At 50.0% G+C, this 15,723-nt stretch overlaps 1 protein-coding gene across 4 annotated transcripts in view; it reads right to left on the bottom strand.

The window, feature by feature from the left end:
* Positions 1–793: 793 nt before the first annotated feature.
* The window catches only part of LOC140409078 (long-chain-fatty-acid--CoA ligase ACSBG2-like), a 278,888-nt gene continuing 263,958 nt past the window's right edge, over positions 794–15,723 (bottom strand). For all 4 annotated transcript variants that reach the window (XM_072497172.1, XM_072497171.1, XM_072497170.1 and 1 more), the window contains 2 exons: positions 4,132–4,378; positions 794–2,331 (listed from right to left, as the gene is read on the bottom strand). In XM_072497172.1, the coding sequence (XP_072353273.1) occupies positions 2,255–2,331; positions 4,132–4,378 (324 nt within the window). In that variant the 3' untranslated portion in view covers positions 794–2,254. The remainder of the gene's footprint in view (positions 2,332–4,131; positions 4,379–15,723) is intronic.

Here is a 15,723-nt window from a genome sequence, read left to right on the forward strand (position 1 = left end):
CCACACCTCCTGTGAGATTAAACCAGCACGCCCCCACTGCAGAAGTGAGTGGGTCAGGACCCAGAAATGGTCCAAGCTCCTGGGCGGGATTCTCAGTGGGGCTGCCAGCCGGACATCATTTGAGTGCTCTGATTAGGTCTCCCACTTCCGTGGTCTGTCCACCATCCTTAATTGGACGGGACTTCAGCAGGCAGTTTCTTAGTTGACTGCTTCTGGGATGACCGTAACTGATATCCCACACCAGCCACTTCTGGGACCCTGAACAGGAATTGAGCCCAAAGTCGTGATCGTAATCAACTGAGAAAATCCAAATCTAAGTGGCTGGCTATAGTTTGACACATTTAGACACACAGGCCATGGCTGGGAATGTCATTTGAAACTTTAGCCCATCCTTCATTAATGACAAAAGCTGATGTACTGAAGTAGGATGAGAATATTTAGCTATGTAGAGTAATTTCTGAACAGCACTTTTGGGAGTCACGGCAACCAACAAAGGAAACAAGCTAATTTTGTGAATATAGGTTTCTTGATATATTCTCCCCATGTGACAATTAGTGGACATGATAGACCAATTTAACATAAAACATACTTGTCCTTCAAGAGTAATAAGCAAGCCTGTAATTTTTCCCATCCAGATTGCTGACGGGGCAACAGTGAATAAATGTGATGTGCAGAAAAGACTACCTAGCACAAGCATTCCTTCCATAGAAGATCAACTGGCACCATTTGCTCCTTTCTAACTTGGCTGCCTGAACTGTTGAATGCAACCAGTGATACTAGAAGGATACGAAAAGATGTTACACATGTCATAATTTTAATCAGAAATATTAAACATTAACAATCCAAAGAAATGTTCATGTAAAGGCCAGAAACCAAAGCATTTTAAAGTTTCTCCCCATTTAGGTAATAATAGGAGGAGTAGACCATATGACCCATTGATTCTGCTCTATCATTCAATATGAACATGTCTGATCCTGGGCTTCATCTCCCATTTTCCCACCTGCCCAGCATCCCCCCCCCTTAATTTCCCGTGAGACCAAAAATCTGTCCTAGTCTTAAATGTATTCAACAATGGAGCATCTGTGGTAGAGAATTCCAAAGATGCACTACCTTTGAAGTAATTTATCCTCGTCTCAGTCCTAAAACATTGGCCCCTAATTCTGAGACTAATCCTGAAACTGCCTCTGTTTTAGATTCTCCAACCGGTGGAAACAATCTCAGCATCCACCCTATCCAGCCCCCTCAGAACTTTGTAGGTTTCAATGAGATTGCCTCTCATTCATCTAAACTCCAGAGAATATGCCCAATTTACGCAGCCTTTCTGTCATAAGACAACCCCTTCATCCCAGGGACCAATGGACCTTCATTGTACCGCCTCCAACGCAAGTATAAATTATCGCGTTGTTTGAAACTGAAGTTTGGATTGGAATTCCAAGAAACTCGACAAATGAATAATTTGGATATCTGTGGTGGCCTGCAAGGGTACACCAAAGAAAATCTACTTAATTACTATAGATTGTTTGGGTAGTCTGCCATTAACACAGTCTAATCACTTTATGTGCCACTATCAGCAACACCCTTCTTAGCCTTAATTACCCCCATTTCCATTCCATTTGTCTTTCTGTCCACAACATCTTTGGCAATCTCCACTTATCCCTGGCCCCTTATCCAGCCCCATTACTCCATACCCTCCCTCATCCACCGCCCCCCCCCACAACAGTATAAATCTGATCCCCATTTCCAGTTCTCTGCAGCTTTGGCAAAGAGTCATCCGGACTCAAAACATTATCTCTCTTCTCTCTCCACAGATGCTGTCAGACCTGCTGAGATTGTCTAGTATTTCTGTTTTTGTTTGGTAGTAGATTGATTTAAATATTCTTAAGGAAAATGAGTTTAGGCAGCACAACAAAAAGGACCAGAACTACATTTAGTGCTTAAAATGCAACAACCGCACTGTTTAAATCATTCAATTTTAGCAAGCCAGCATTGCAAAGCAGCAAACATTCAAGCAGGAAGAAATCAATTCAATTTTATCCATGTAAAAAAACTGGGCGAGTGCCCCTGCCATCAACAAACATTGTTCAATCATCTCATTCCAGTATTCATATACTCGAATAAATCATAATTCATTTAAAAATAGAATGCTTTGTACGTATTGAACATTGGACAATTACAATTAGAATCTGCCAATCTTTAATATTTTAAAACAACATTCGGATGATTGTATACTCTCTTAACCATCCATAGAAAGACTTCAATCCACATAAAAAGATTCAATTATATCTTTGTACATTTTCAACACAACGCCCCTTCTCAGTTTCATCGTTGGACCTGTGAATACAACATAAATTTTAAATTTCAAAATTTGAAACATTAAAGAATGCAAAATGTACCCCCTTAAATGGCTGGACAGTGACCACCTATACAGCTCTCCTCCATTTAGTATCTATTAGGTGCCGGTCTGAATATAGGGCCTCCACAGAACATAAATGCAGGATCAGCTTCTGTAACTAATTTGCAAGTTTTTTTTTAAATCAGCAGATTCGTGGGCTCACTGTAGATGCATCTATTATTGTTAAGATCAGCAACCCTTTTTTATTTACTGAAAGAATGAAGTTTAAAACAAAATAATTTTTACTTTACAAGAACCAAACACTATCTTGGGTTAAACATGAAGTAACAGGCAAATTGGGAGTCAAAAATCAAGTTAAATTGCCCGTTAAATGGCTGATGCAACTAAGATACATCTTACAAATTTGCTCAACAGTCTACTCATAATTTATGTCAACAGCGTGCAATCAACCCAAGATCCATGGGTACAGTCTTCACCAAAAATGTAACATGTTTACAGAACCTCCTCAACTCGCCGGGATGGTGTACGTAACAGAAACAGCTACAGAAACTGTATTTGCTTCTTCTCAGCTTCAGGATCTAGCCTCGGTCTTCTTCAGCTTATCCGTACTCCACCATTGGATTCATCCTCTACCCAGCTCTGATGGCCCGGCTTTTAAATAGTTTGAACCAGAAATGTTGGTTTCCCAAATCTCAGTTTCAGTCATAATTCCTTATCAACTATTAGTCTTCCCTTTCAATCATGGTGTGTCTCAAAAAATACAAGCTTTATCCGCAGATTCCATGTAGAGTCACAGAATTGTTGCAGCACGGACGGAGGCCATTTGATCAACCGTGTCTGCACAACTCTCTGTAGAAGCAAATTACCAGTGTGCTAAACAGCTGGATTGTAATGCAGAACAAGGCCAGCAGCATGGGTTCAATTCCCGTACAGGCCTCCCCGAACAGGCGCCGGAATGTGGCGATTAGGGGCTTTTCACAGTAACTTCATTGAAGCCTACTTGTGATGATAAGCGATTATTATTATTACCTAGAGCTACGCCACTGCCTTCTACCTGTACTCTGCATGTTCTTTCTTTTCAGATAAGAGTCCAAGTCCCTCTTAAATGCCTCAACTCAACCTGCCCCCGCCTACACTCAGGCAGTGTATTCAAGATCTTGAGCACTCACCGATTTCTCATATCATCACTGCTTCTCTTGTCAATCACCTTTGATCTGTGCCCGATCCTACAACTAATGCAATTAGGGGTGGCACTGTGGTTAGCATTGCCTTCTCACAGTGCCAGAGACCCGGATTCAATTCCGGCCTTGAATCACTGTCTGTATGGAGCTTGCACGTTCTCCCCGTGTCTGCGTGCGTTTCCTCCGGGTACTCCGGTTTTCTCCCACAGTCCGAAGATGGGCAGGTTAGCTGGATTACGGGGATTATGGGTTACGGGGATAAAGTGAGGGTTTGGGCCTAGGTAGGGTGTTCTTTCAGAGACTCAATGGGCTGAATGGCCTCCTTCGGCAATGTAGAGATTCTATGATTTTTTTTCCCTATGAAAGCCCAATAATTCCCAAACCAATACCACTATGGGTTCACCAGTTATTGGCCACTGTTTAAAAAACAAAGCTTTCTACCAAATTCTCAGGGTAGCCAATACTTGCAGCCTTGCCCAGGTCTGATAACAAAAAGTCTATTACTCTTCATAATTGTGGCCATTTCAAAGAAAACAACTGCTGTTGCATTACTTACTGTTTATAATGATAATGAATGAAGATCAGCAATTATCTTACCCAATTCTCCTCCAATAATTGAGAAGTCCTTTTCCAAAATGACCCACTTCTGAATTTTCTGAGCATTTGATGTGGCTTTGCTGTTGACGGCGTCAATTCCATCCTGGATGGCTTTGTAAAATGCAGGATCATGTTTCCGGAGAACTTCAGACACAAAGGTGGCAGGGCATTCATTTTTATGACAAAACACAACACTTGTGGGAGCCAATGCATCTAGTGGGGCTCCGGTTTCGTCGTCCATGTAACACTGGGAAAAGCAGATAGAGAAAAAGGGACACGATAATAGCAGCTTTGAAAATTACTATTTACCATTTTTCTTCTAAATTGGGAAGGACTAGATTAGCCACCATTCTGATCTGGTTCAACCCTATGGATATTCAACATCATGGATAATAAGTAACCCAGTGAGCTCTTCCAATGGCTCAAATCTATCATAGAATTTACAGTGCAGAAAGAGGCCATTCGGCCCATCAAGTCTGCACCAGCCCTTGGAAAGAGCACACTACTTTTTTTTTTTTTAAATGTTCTTATTGACGTTTTTCAATTTTACAGAATTATACTTTTAATGAATGGTGTGCCTGGTATTTACATGTTGTACAGTTTCTTATTTACATATATATTTCTTATCATACATTCTCCCCGTTCTCCCCCTTAACCCCTCCTGGTCCCCTGGTTGGTAGCCCCATCTTCCGCCCTGGGTACCCTACTGCTGAGCTCCTCTCCTCTTTTCTGCGGCTTTTGTCATTGACCTTGTGGGTTCTGCGGGAGGGGGCTTTCTGCCCCCTCCCAGCCCCCTGTTCTCTCCAATGTTTCTCTCTGTGGCTCCATTGGGTTCCCTCCTCATTTCCTCCCCCCTTTGTATCTCGTCATCGTATGCGTTCTTGTCTGCTCTCCCCCATCTCCCTCTCTTTCCCTAGTCGCTGTTGGCCTCGAACAGGTCATGGAACAGGCCGATGAATGGCCCCCATGCTTTGTGGAAGCCCTTGTCCGACCCTTGAATGGTGAACTTGATTTTCTCCAGGTGAAGAAATTGTGCCAGGTCTGACAGCCAGTCTGCAGCTGTGGGTGGTGCTGCTGATTGCCAACCGAGCAGGATTCTTCGGCGTGCAATTAAGGAAGCAAAAGCAAGAGCATTGGCTCCTTCCCCCATATGTAGTTCTGGCTGTTCCAATACCCTGAAGTCTGCCACTCTCGGGCACGGCTCCAACTTCACCCCACAACCTTGCTCATCGCCTCGAAGAAGGCTGTCCAGAACCTTGCAACTCTGGGCAAACCAAGAACATGTGGGCGTAGTTGACCGGGCCTCCCTGGTACCGTTCACATTTATCTTCCGCCTCCGGGAAGAACCTATTCATTTGGGTTCTGGTCAGGTGTGCTCGGTGCACCACTTTAAACTGCATGAGGCTTAGTCTTGCGCAGGAGGAGGAGGAGCTGGCTCTGCTCAGTGCTTCGCTCCAGAGTCCCCGACCCACTTCCGTCCCCAGTTCATCCTTCCATTTCCGTCTGGCTTTGTCTATCCAGTAACTGTCCATAGATGCTCCCCCATTTCCCCCCTTCTTACTGTCCATGTTTATCAGTTCCTCTGGTATTGTCTCTCTCTAGGCCCTGGGTTAATTTGCCGTCTCCTTGCGAAAAAGTGTTTCATTTGTAGATGTCCGAGTTCCTGTCCTGTCGGTAGTGCCAGGTCTTCCGTCAGTCCGCCCAAGGTCACTAGTCTGTCCCCTATGTAGAAGTTCCTGACTGTTAGCGTCCTAGCGCCCCCGTCCTGTCTCCATTTGTTAAAAGTGTGGTCGAGCATGGCTGGTGGGAATTTGTTGTTTCCGCAGATGGGGGCCATGGGGGACATCTCGGTTAGACCAAAATATTGCCTCATCTGGTTCCATGTCTTTAGTGTGGCTACCACCACTGGGCAGAATGTGTATTTTGTCGGCGGTGGGGGGGGGGGGGGGGGGGCCTGCGCTGCTGTGGCGAGGGGCCCGGAGCGTCGTTCCCTTGCAGGATAGCTCCTCCATCCTCATCCATTCCATATTGGGTTCACGTATCCACGTATCCCCTCACCCTCTCTGCCGTGGCTGCCCAGTGGTAGTATTGTAGACTCGGCAGGGCCAGACTGCCCATATTATTCCTCTTATGCAGTGTCGATTTACGTTTGTACCCCCCCCCCCCCCCCCCCCCCCCACCCTCCCACCCCACACACAAATGCCATGCTAATTTTGTCTATGTTAAGGAAAAAGGCCTTAGGGATGAAGATCGGTATGGATCGGAACAAGACGAGGTATGGTCATTTTGACCGTCTGCACTCCCCCCGCCAGGGAGAGCGGGAGTGCATCCCACCTCTGTATGTCCTTTTTAACTTCCTCAGCCAGACTGGTCAGATTCCACTTGTAGATCCGAGTCCAGTCATGGGCTATCTGGATCCCCAGGTACCGGAATTTGTTTTGGGCTAATTTGAATGGAAGTCCCTCCAGCTCTTATCCCTCCCTGTTTGGGTTCACCGAGAAAGCCTCATTCTTGCCCAGATTGAATTTGTAAGCCCAGAAGGCTCTGAACTCTTCCAGGAACTGCTTGATTGCTTTCATGCCGTTCTGTGGGTCCGAGACATAGAGGAGCAAGTCATCCGCATAGTGTGAAAATCTGTGCTCTCTGCCCCCTCTTTGTATACCTTTCCAGCTTTACGCGTCTCGCCGAGCGATCACTAGGGGTTCAATTGCCAGGGCGAACAGGAGCAGGGACAGTGGGCATCCCTGCCTGGTGCCTCTGGGCAGCTGGAAGTATTCAGAGCTGGTGGTATTGGTCCAAACGCTCGCCTTGGGGGTGTTGTACAAGAGTATCACCCAGGAGATGAACATTGTTCCCTGCCCAAACCACTCCAGTACCTCAAAGAGGTATTTCCACTCGACTCTGTCGAAGGCCTTTTCTGCAAGCAGAGAGATGATCACCTCTGGTGTTCTCTCCCCGGGAGGGGTCATTATTAAATTCAGCAGCCGCCTGATGTTCGCAGTTAGCTGCCTACCCTTGACAAAGCCAGTCTGATCCTCTGCGACCACCTCCGGTATGCAGTTCTCCAATCTCTTGGCCAGGAATTTTGCGAGTATCTTCACATCTACATTAAGCAGCGAAATGGGTCTGTATGATCCGCATTCCTTCGGGTCTTTGTCTTTTTGGGGGATCAGCGGTATCGTGGCCTGTGTTAGCGTAGGAGGCAGGGTGGTTCTCGCTAACGAGTCTGCGAACATATCCTTTAGCTGTGGGGTCAGGGCTGGCACAAACTTTTTATCGAGGTCCGCCGGGAACCCATCGGGTCCCAACCCCTTCCCCACCTGCATGGAGCTGATGCTCTCCATGATCTCTCCCAGACCTATTGGTGCTTCCAGTTATCCCCACCTATAGTCCCCCACAACTGGCATGTCCAGTTCATTAAGGAACCGTTTCATCCCCGCGCCCCCGTCAGGGGGCTCGGAGGTGTACAGCCCTCGGTAGAAGGTCTCAAACACCCGGTTGAATTTTTTTGGCTCGGTTACCAGCCTGCCTCTGCTATTCTTCACCTGCGCTATCTCCCTCATGGGTGCCTGCTTTCTCAGCTGGTGAGCCAGTAGGTGGCCAGCCTTTTCCCCGTGCTCGGAGAAGGTCCCCTGTGTCTGGGGGAGTTGGGTACACTGCTTTCCTGGTGGATAGCAGGTTAAAGTCCATTTGCAGCTTTTTCCTCTCTATGGCCGGGGCCTCGGAGTACTTTCTGTCAACCTCCAGGATGGAGTTGATCAGTTGTTGCCTGGCCGCCTTCTCTTCCCTGCCTTATAGCCTACAAAATCTCCCCGAAACACAGCCTTCAGTGCCTCCCAGAACGTGGCAGGAGAGACTTCCCCGTTCTGATTATTAGTAATGTACTTGCCCCAAGGAATATTCATTCTACTCTCATGTGCACAAGGCATACTCCAGGATTGATTTTTTAATACTGGACAAAACATTGTTAGCGGGGGTGGTAGACACAGAGTATTCAGCAATCGTAGTATCGGACCATGCGCCACATTGGCTAGACCTACAGGTGAACACGGGAAATTCTCAGCGCCCACAGTGGAGGTTAGATGCAGGGCTGTTAGCAGACGACAAGATATGTGAGCGAGTGAGGGAGGCCATTCGGGGCTTTATAAAAACCAACTACACAGGAGAGACCGCGGCTGGGGTGGTGTGGGAGGCACTGAAAGCGGACATCAGAGGGGAATATATTTTGATTCGGGCCCATAGGGAAAGGGCAGAACGGGCGGAGCTGGACAGCCTAGTAGAAGAAATCTTACATGTGGATAGGAGATATGCGCAGTGTCCAAATGAGGAGCTCCTGAAGGAGGGTCAGAAACTTCAAATGGATTTTGGGCTCCTCTCCACAGGCAAGGTGGAGGGGCAGCTGATGAGGGTAAATGGGGCAGTATATTAATATGGGGTGAAAGCTAGCAGAATGTTGGCACATCAGCTGAGGAAGCAGGAGGTGGCGAGAAATAGGGAAAATTAAGGATGTGAGGGAGAAAGTAGTGACGGACCCGGGGGCGGTTAATGGAGTGTTACGTGAATTCTATAGTCATTTATATGAGTCGGAACCCTCTGCGGGGAAGGAGGGAATGAACCAATTCCTGGAGGGGCTAGAGTTCCTGAAGGTAGATGAGGAGCTGCTGGAAGTCTTGGGGGGCCCAATTGGGCTTGGTGAAGTGATAGACGGATTGGGGGCAATGCAATCAGGTAAGGCCCCGGGATCTGATGGATTCCCAGTGGACTTTTATAAAATGTTTTCGGGACTAGTGGGACCGCTGTTAGTTAAGGCTTTCAATGAAACCAAGGGGTTGGAGTGCTTCCCCCAACACTATCACAGGCCTCAATCTCTCTTCCTGAATCAAGACAAGGACCTGGAGAGCTGTGGATCGTACAGACCAATTTCCCTTTTAAATGTAGATGCTAAATTACTGGCAAATATCATGGCCAGCAGAATAGAGGACGGTGTCCCGGAGGTAATAGGTGAGGATCAGACGGGATTTGTGAAGGGCAGGCACCTGACGTTCAATATTAGACGGCTTCTTAATGTATAATGATGCCAGCTGAGGGGCGTGAGGCTGAGGTGGTAGTAGCCATGGACGCGGAGAAGGCTTTCAACCGGGTGGAGTGAACATATTTATGGGATATTTTAAGCAGGTTTGGGTTCGGGCGGGGATTTGTGGACTGGGACCGGCTGTTATATCAGGCCCCGGTGGCAAATGTGAGAACCAACCGAACCCGGACAGAATATGTTAATCTCAGGAGAGGGACAAGGCAGGGCTGCCCGCTCTCCCTATTACTGTTTGCCCTGGCCATAGAGCCTTTAACAGTGGCCCTTAGAGCATCGAGTGCGTGGCGGGAGATAGTGAGGAGGAGGGGGGGGGGGATGGAGCACAGGGTTTCTCTCTATGCGGATGACTTGCTGCTTTATGTTACGGACCCAGTGGGAGGGGTGACCAAAATCATGGAGTACTGGGAGAATTTGGGCGATTTTCAGGCTACAAGTTGAATATGGGAAAGAGCGAGATGTTTGTGATCCAGGCACGGGGGCAGTAAAGGAGACGGAGGGAGTTACCTTTTAAAGCGGTGGCAGGGAGTTTTAGATATTTAGGGATTCAAGTGACTAAAGAGTGGGGGCAGCTCCACAAGTTAAATCTGGGCAAAGCGGTCGACCAAATGAAAAGGGATTTCGACAGGTGGGATATGCTCCCGCTGACGCTACCGGGAAGGGTCCAGATGGTGAAGATGACAGTCCTCCCAAGACTGCTTTTCTTTTTTTAATGCCTTCCGATTTTTGTCCCAAAGGCTTATTTTAGAAAAATGAGCGTGGCGATTACAGGTTTTGGGTGGGCGGGGAGAGTACTCCCAGGGAGTAAAGAGGGCACTCCTGGAGCGGGGTCGTGGAGAGGGGGGCCTGGCCCTCCCAAGCTTTATTAATTATTACTGGGCGGCCAACATATCGATGGTCAGGAAGTGGGTAGTGGGGGAGGGGTCGGCCTGGGAGCGAGTGGAAGCGACATCCGGCAAGCGTACGGGTTTGGAGGCTTTACTGACGGCGCCCCTGCCGTTCTCGCCGGCTCGGTACTCTACAAGCCCTGAGGTGGTGGCAGCCCTAAGGGTGTGGGGGCAATGGAGGCAGCACATGGGATTGGAGGGGGCGTCAGTGTGGTCTCCAATTTGTAACAATCACCGGTTTGTCCCGGGGAGGCTGGATGGGGGCTTAAGGAGGTAGCAGCAGGTAGGGATCGAGAGATTTGGGGATTTATTTATCCAGGAGGGCTTTCCAACCTTGAAGGCAGTAGAGGAGGAGTTTGAGCTACCGGGCGGGAATGGATTTCGATACCTTCAGGTCCAGGACTTTGTACAAAGGCAGGTTCCTAGCTTTCCTTGCCTCCCCCTGAGGGGACTACAGGATAAGGTGATGTCAAAAACTGGGGTTGGAGAGGGGAGGATTTCGGAGATATACAAGGAGTTGATGGATTGGGAGGGGGCCCCGATCAGGGAAGTGAAGCGGAAGTGGGAAGAGGAGCTGGGAGGAGAGCTGGAAATTGAACTGTGGGGAAAAGCTTCGAAGAGGGTCAATAAATCTTCATCCTGTGCCAGACTTAGCCTGATCCAGTTCAAAGTGGTCCACAGGGCCCACATGACGGTAGCCCGGATGAGCAGGTTCTTTGACAAGGTGGAGGATAGATGTGGACGGTGTGGGGGGTAGCCCGGCTAACCATGTACATATGTTCTGGGCAGGTCCGAAGTTGAGGGGATTCTGGCAGGGATTTGCGGACGTTATGTCAGAAGTCCTGGAAGGGAGGGTAACTCAGAGTCCAGAACTGGCAATATTTGGGGTGTTACGACGTTTAGCTGCTGTTGTATAAAGAGTCAAAAGTTCTGCTCCTTTTCACCAACACCTTTATTTCACTTTAACAGACTCTGCACAAAACTCGAACATCACATCACCTGACACAAAGGCCACCTGAAGCCCCTTTACATATCAGTGTCAATTATTGGATACTTAACATAAATGAGTCAACTAATTGGAATGTCTCTTAACCCATTACTTAACAGTCTCCCCTTCCTTGGAGAAAAAAAATAATTAGGTGAAAACAAATTTACAAGAAACTCAAAAATACACATGCATATTCCCCCTTCTTTTTTTTCATTTTTGGAAGAAGAAAATACAGTCACAGAAACAGGCACCCTACATTAACAATATCCCAAAGTTTCTGTGAGCTCGCCCCTCTTTTTGTAAAACAGTGACAATTGATAGCTACTATCGACCCATTTAATTTTTGCTATTTCCCCTCTGTCCAACATCTGCTTCAAACATACGATGTCTATCCTTCACCTTTTTCCTTTTTTTTTTTTTAAATAATTTTTATTAAAGGTTTTCACAAAATATCAATAACAAAATGAGAAAGAAAAAAGAACCCAACATGGTTGAGTACAAAACACAATCTAAAAAAGCAACCCCCCAAACCCCTCCCCCTCTGTACCTAAATAATAAATTAACATTAACACCCCGACTTAAGTCAACAGGTGTATACACCCCCTCAGACCCTCCAGTGTAAATAACATAAACAAAAATAAAGTAAACCCCCCCCCCCCACCTCCCGAGCTGCTGCTGCCATTGACCAATGTCTATTGTTCTGCCAGAAAGTCTAAGAACGGTTGCCACCGCCTAAAGAACCCTTGTACCGACCCTCTCAAGGCGAATTTCACCCTCTCCAATTTTAATGAACCCTGCCATATCGCTGATCCAGGATTCCACGCTTGGGGGCCTCATATCTTTCCACTAAAGGAGAATCCTTCGCCGGGCTACCAGGGACGCAAAGGCCAGAATTCCAGCCTCTTTCGCCTCCTGCACTCCCGACTCCTCTGCCACCCCAAATATTGCGAGCCCCCAGCCTGGTTTGACCCTGGATCCTACCACCCTCGACACCGTCCTCGCTACGCCCTTCCAAAATTCCTCCAGCGCTGGGCATGCCCAGAACATATGGGTGTGATTTTCTGGGCTCCCTGAGCACCTAACACATCAGTCCTCACCCCCAAAGAACCTGCTCATCCTTGTCCCGGTCATGTGTGCCCTGTGCAGCACCTTAAACTGTATGAGGCTGAGACTCGCGCATGAAGAGGAAGAGTTCACCCTCCCAAGGGCATCTGCCCACGTCCCCTATTCGATCTCCTCTCCCAACTCCTCCTCCCACTTACATTTAAACTCCATCACCGAGGCCTCCTCCTGCATCACCTGGTAAGTTTCCGAGATCTCTCTCCCCCCCCCCCCCCCCCCCGAGAGCACCCTGTCCTGTACTGTGTGTGGCAGTAGCCGTGGGAATTCTGCCACCTGCCGTCTGGCAAACGCCCTTACCTGTAAGTACCTGAAGGTGTTCCCCGGGGGGGGAGCCCGTACTTCTCCTCCAGCTCACCCAAGCTCACGAACATCCCGTCCACAATCAGGTCCCCCAACCTTCGTATGCCTGCCCTGTGCCACCCCGAAAACCCTCCACCTGTTCTTCCTGGGGCGAACCAGTGGTTCACCCGTAATGGGGTCCACCCCGCCTGAAAAAAGCCTTCGGGATAAACACGGGGAGGCACTGGAACAGGAACAAAAACCTTGGGAGCACCGTCATTTTGATTGACTGCACCCTACCCGCCAGGGACAGCGGCAACGCGACCCACCTCTTGAACTCCTCCTCCATTTGCTCCACCAGCCTTGTAAAGTTAAGCCTATGCAGGGCCCCCCAGCTCCTGGCCACCTGGACCCCCAACTATCTGAAACTCCTCTCCGCCCTTTTTAGTGGGAGCTCGCCAATCCCCCTCTCCTGGTCCCCGAGCTGAACTACGAACAGCTCGCTCTTCCCCATATTGGGCTTGTACCCAGAAAAGTCCCCGAATTCCCTAAGCATCCTCATTACCTCTGGCATTCCTCCCACCGGGTCCGCCACATACAGCAGCAGGTCGTCCGCATAAAGCGACACCCTATGCTCCTCCCCACCCCGCACCAACCCCCTCCAGTTCCTCGACTCTCTCAGTGCCATAGCCAGGGGTTCAATCGCCAGTGCGAAGAGCAGGGGGGACAGGGGACACCGCTGTCTCGTCCCTCGGTGCAACCGAAAGTACTCGGACCTCCTCCTATTTGTGGCCACACTCTCCATCGGGACCTCATACAACAGCCTAACCCACCTGACAAACCCCTCCCCAAACCCGAACCTCTTCAGCACCTCCCACAGGTACCCTCACTCTACCCTATCGAAGGCTTTCTCAGCGTCCATCGCCACCACTATCTCCACCTCCCCCTCCCTCGCCGGCATCATGATAACGTTCAAAAGCCTCCGCACATTAGTGTTCAACTGTCTCCCCTTCACAAACCCCGTCTAGTCTTCATGGATGATCTGCGGCACACAATCCTCATGGCTAAGACCATCGCCAGCACCTTGGCATCTACATTTAGCAAGGAAATCGGTCTGTAAGACCCACATTGCAGGGGATCCTTGTCTCGCTTCAGGATCAAGGAGATCAGTGCCCGGGACATCGTCAGGAGTAAAGCCACCCCCTCCCTTGCCTCATTGAAGGTCCTAACTAACAGCGGGCCCAACAGGTCCATATATTTTTTATAGAATTCGACCGGGAAACCATCCGGCCCCGGTGCCTTCCCCGCCTGCATGCTTCCTATCCCTTTGATCAGCTCCTCCAGCCCAATCGGGGCCCCCAGTCCCGCCACCAGTCCCTCTTCCACCTTTGGAAACCTCAATTGGTCCAGGAAACAGCCCATCCCTCCCTCCTCCCGTGGGGGCTCGGATCGGTACAATTCCTCGTAAAGTCCCTGAAGACCCCATTGATGCCAACCCCACTCCGCACCACGCTCCCTCCCCTGTCCTTAACTCCCCCGATCTCCCTAGCTGCGTCCCGCTTCCGAAGCTGATGCGCCAGCATCCGGCTTGCCTTTTCCCCATACTCGTAGACCGCCCCCTGGGCCTTCCTCCACTGCACCTCCGCCTTCCTGGTGGTCACCAGGTCGAATTCGGCCTGGAGGCTGCGTCTCTTCCTCAACAATCCTTCCTCAGGTTCTTCCGCATACCTCCTGTCTACCCTCACCATCTCCCCCACCAGCCTCTCCCTCTCGCCCCGCTCCTTGTGGGCCCTGATGGAGATCAGCTCTCCCCTCACCACCGCCTTCAGTGCCTCCCATACCATCCCCACTCGGACTTCCCCATTGTCGTTGGTCTCCAAGTACCTCTCTATACTTCCTCGGACCCGCTCGCTCACCTCCTCGTCCGCCAACAGCCCCACCTCCAAGAGCCACAGCGGGCGCTGGTCCCTCTCCTCCCCCATCTCCAAGTCCACCCAATGCAGGGCGTGGTCCGAAATGGATATTGCCGAATACTCGGTATCCTCTACTCTCGCTATCAGCGCCCTACTCAAAATGAAAAAGTAGATTCGAGAATAAGCCTTATGGACATGTGAGAAGAATGAAAATTCCCTAGCCCCTGGCCTTGCAAATCTCCAAGGGTCCACCCCCTCCCATTTGGTCCATAAATCCCCTCAACACTCTAGCCGCCGCCGGCTTCCTACCCGTCCTAGACCTGGAGCGATCCAGTGCAGGATCCAACACCGTGTTAAAGTCTCCCCCCATTATCAGGCCCCCCACTTCCAAGTCTGGGATCCGACCCAACATACGCCGCATAAAACCCGCATCGTCCCAGTTCGGGGCATACACATTGACCAGTACCACCCTCTCTCCCTGCAACTTACCACTTACCATTATGTACCTACCGCCATTATCTGCCACAATGCTCGACGCCTCGAATAACACCTTCTTTCCCACCAAGATCGCCACCCCTCGATTTTTGGCATCTAGCCCCGAGTGAACACCTGACCTACCCACCCTTTCCTCAGTCTTACCTGGTCTGTCACCTTCAGGTGTGTCTCCTGGAGCATAACCACATCCGCCTTGAGCCCCTTCAGGTGCACGAACACGCGGGCCCGCTTAACCGGCCCATTCAGTCCCCTTACATTCCAGGTTATCAGCCGGATCAGGGGGCTACCCGCCCCCCCTCCCCGTCGACTAGCCATGACCCCTCCTCGGCCAGCCACGCGCCCGCACCCCACACCCGGCCCGTTCCACACAGCGGCATACCCCCGTCGCGACACACCCCACTCGCTCCAGCTCCTCCTTGATCTTAGCAGCAGCAACTCTATTCCCCCCCCCCCCCCCCCCCCCCCAGCTAGGACCCATCCTAGCTGGTTTACTCCCCCCATTGCTGACTCCTGCTGACCCCGGCCACTCCCGCCTCCCCTTCGACTCCTCCCATTCTGTGGCACACCCTCCTCTCCCGCTCCCCATTCACAGGCTCTCCCCCTCCGTTCTAAGTGCGGGAAACAATCCTCGCTTCCCCGCCCCGGTCCCGCACCCCCCAGTCTTCGGTGCGGGAAAAAAAACCACGCTCTCCACCTCCCAGGCCCCGCCACCAACCAAAACAGTGCCCAACCCGCCCCATCCACCCTCCCCAACCCGAAAGAGAAAAACACAGAGAAAAAGAAACCCAAAACAATGCAAAGGCCCCCCCCCCCCGAACCAAA

The sequence above is a fragment of the Scyliorhinus torazame genome, chromosome 3 (assembly GCF_047496885.1).
Source record: "Scyliorhinus torazame isolate Kashiwa2021f chromosome 3, sScyTor2.1, whole genome shotgun sequence".
NCBI lineage: Eukaryota > Metazoa > Chordata > Chondrichthyes > Carcharhiniformes > Scyliorhinidae > Scyliorhinus > Scyliorhinus torazame.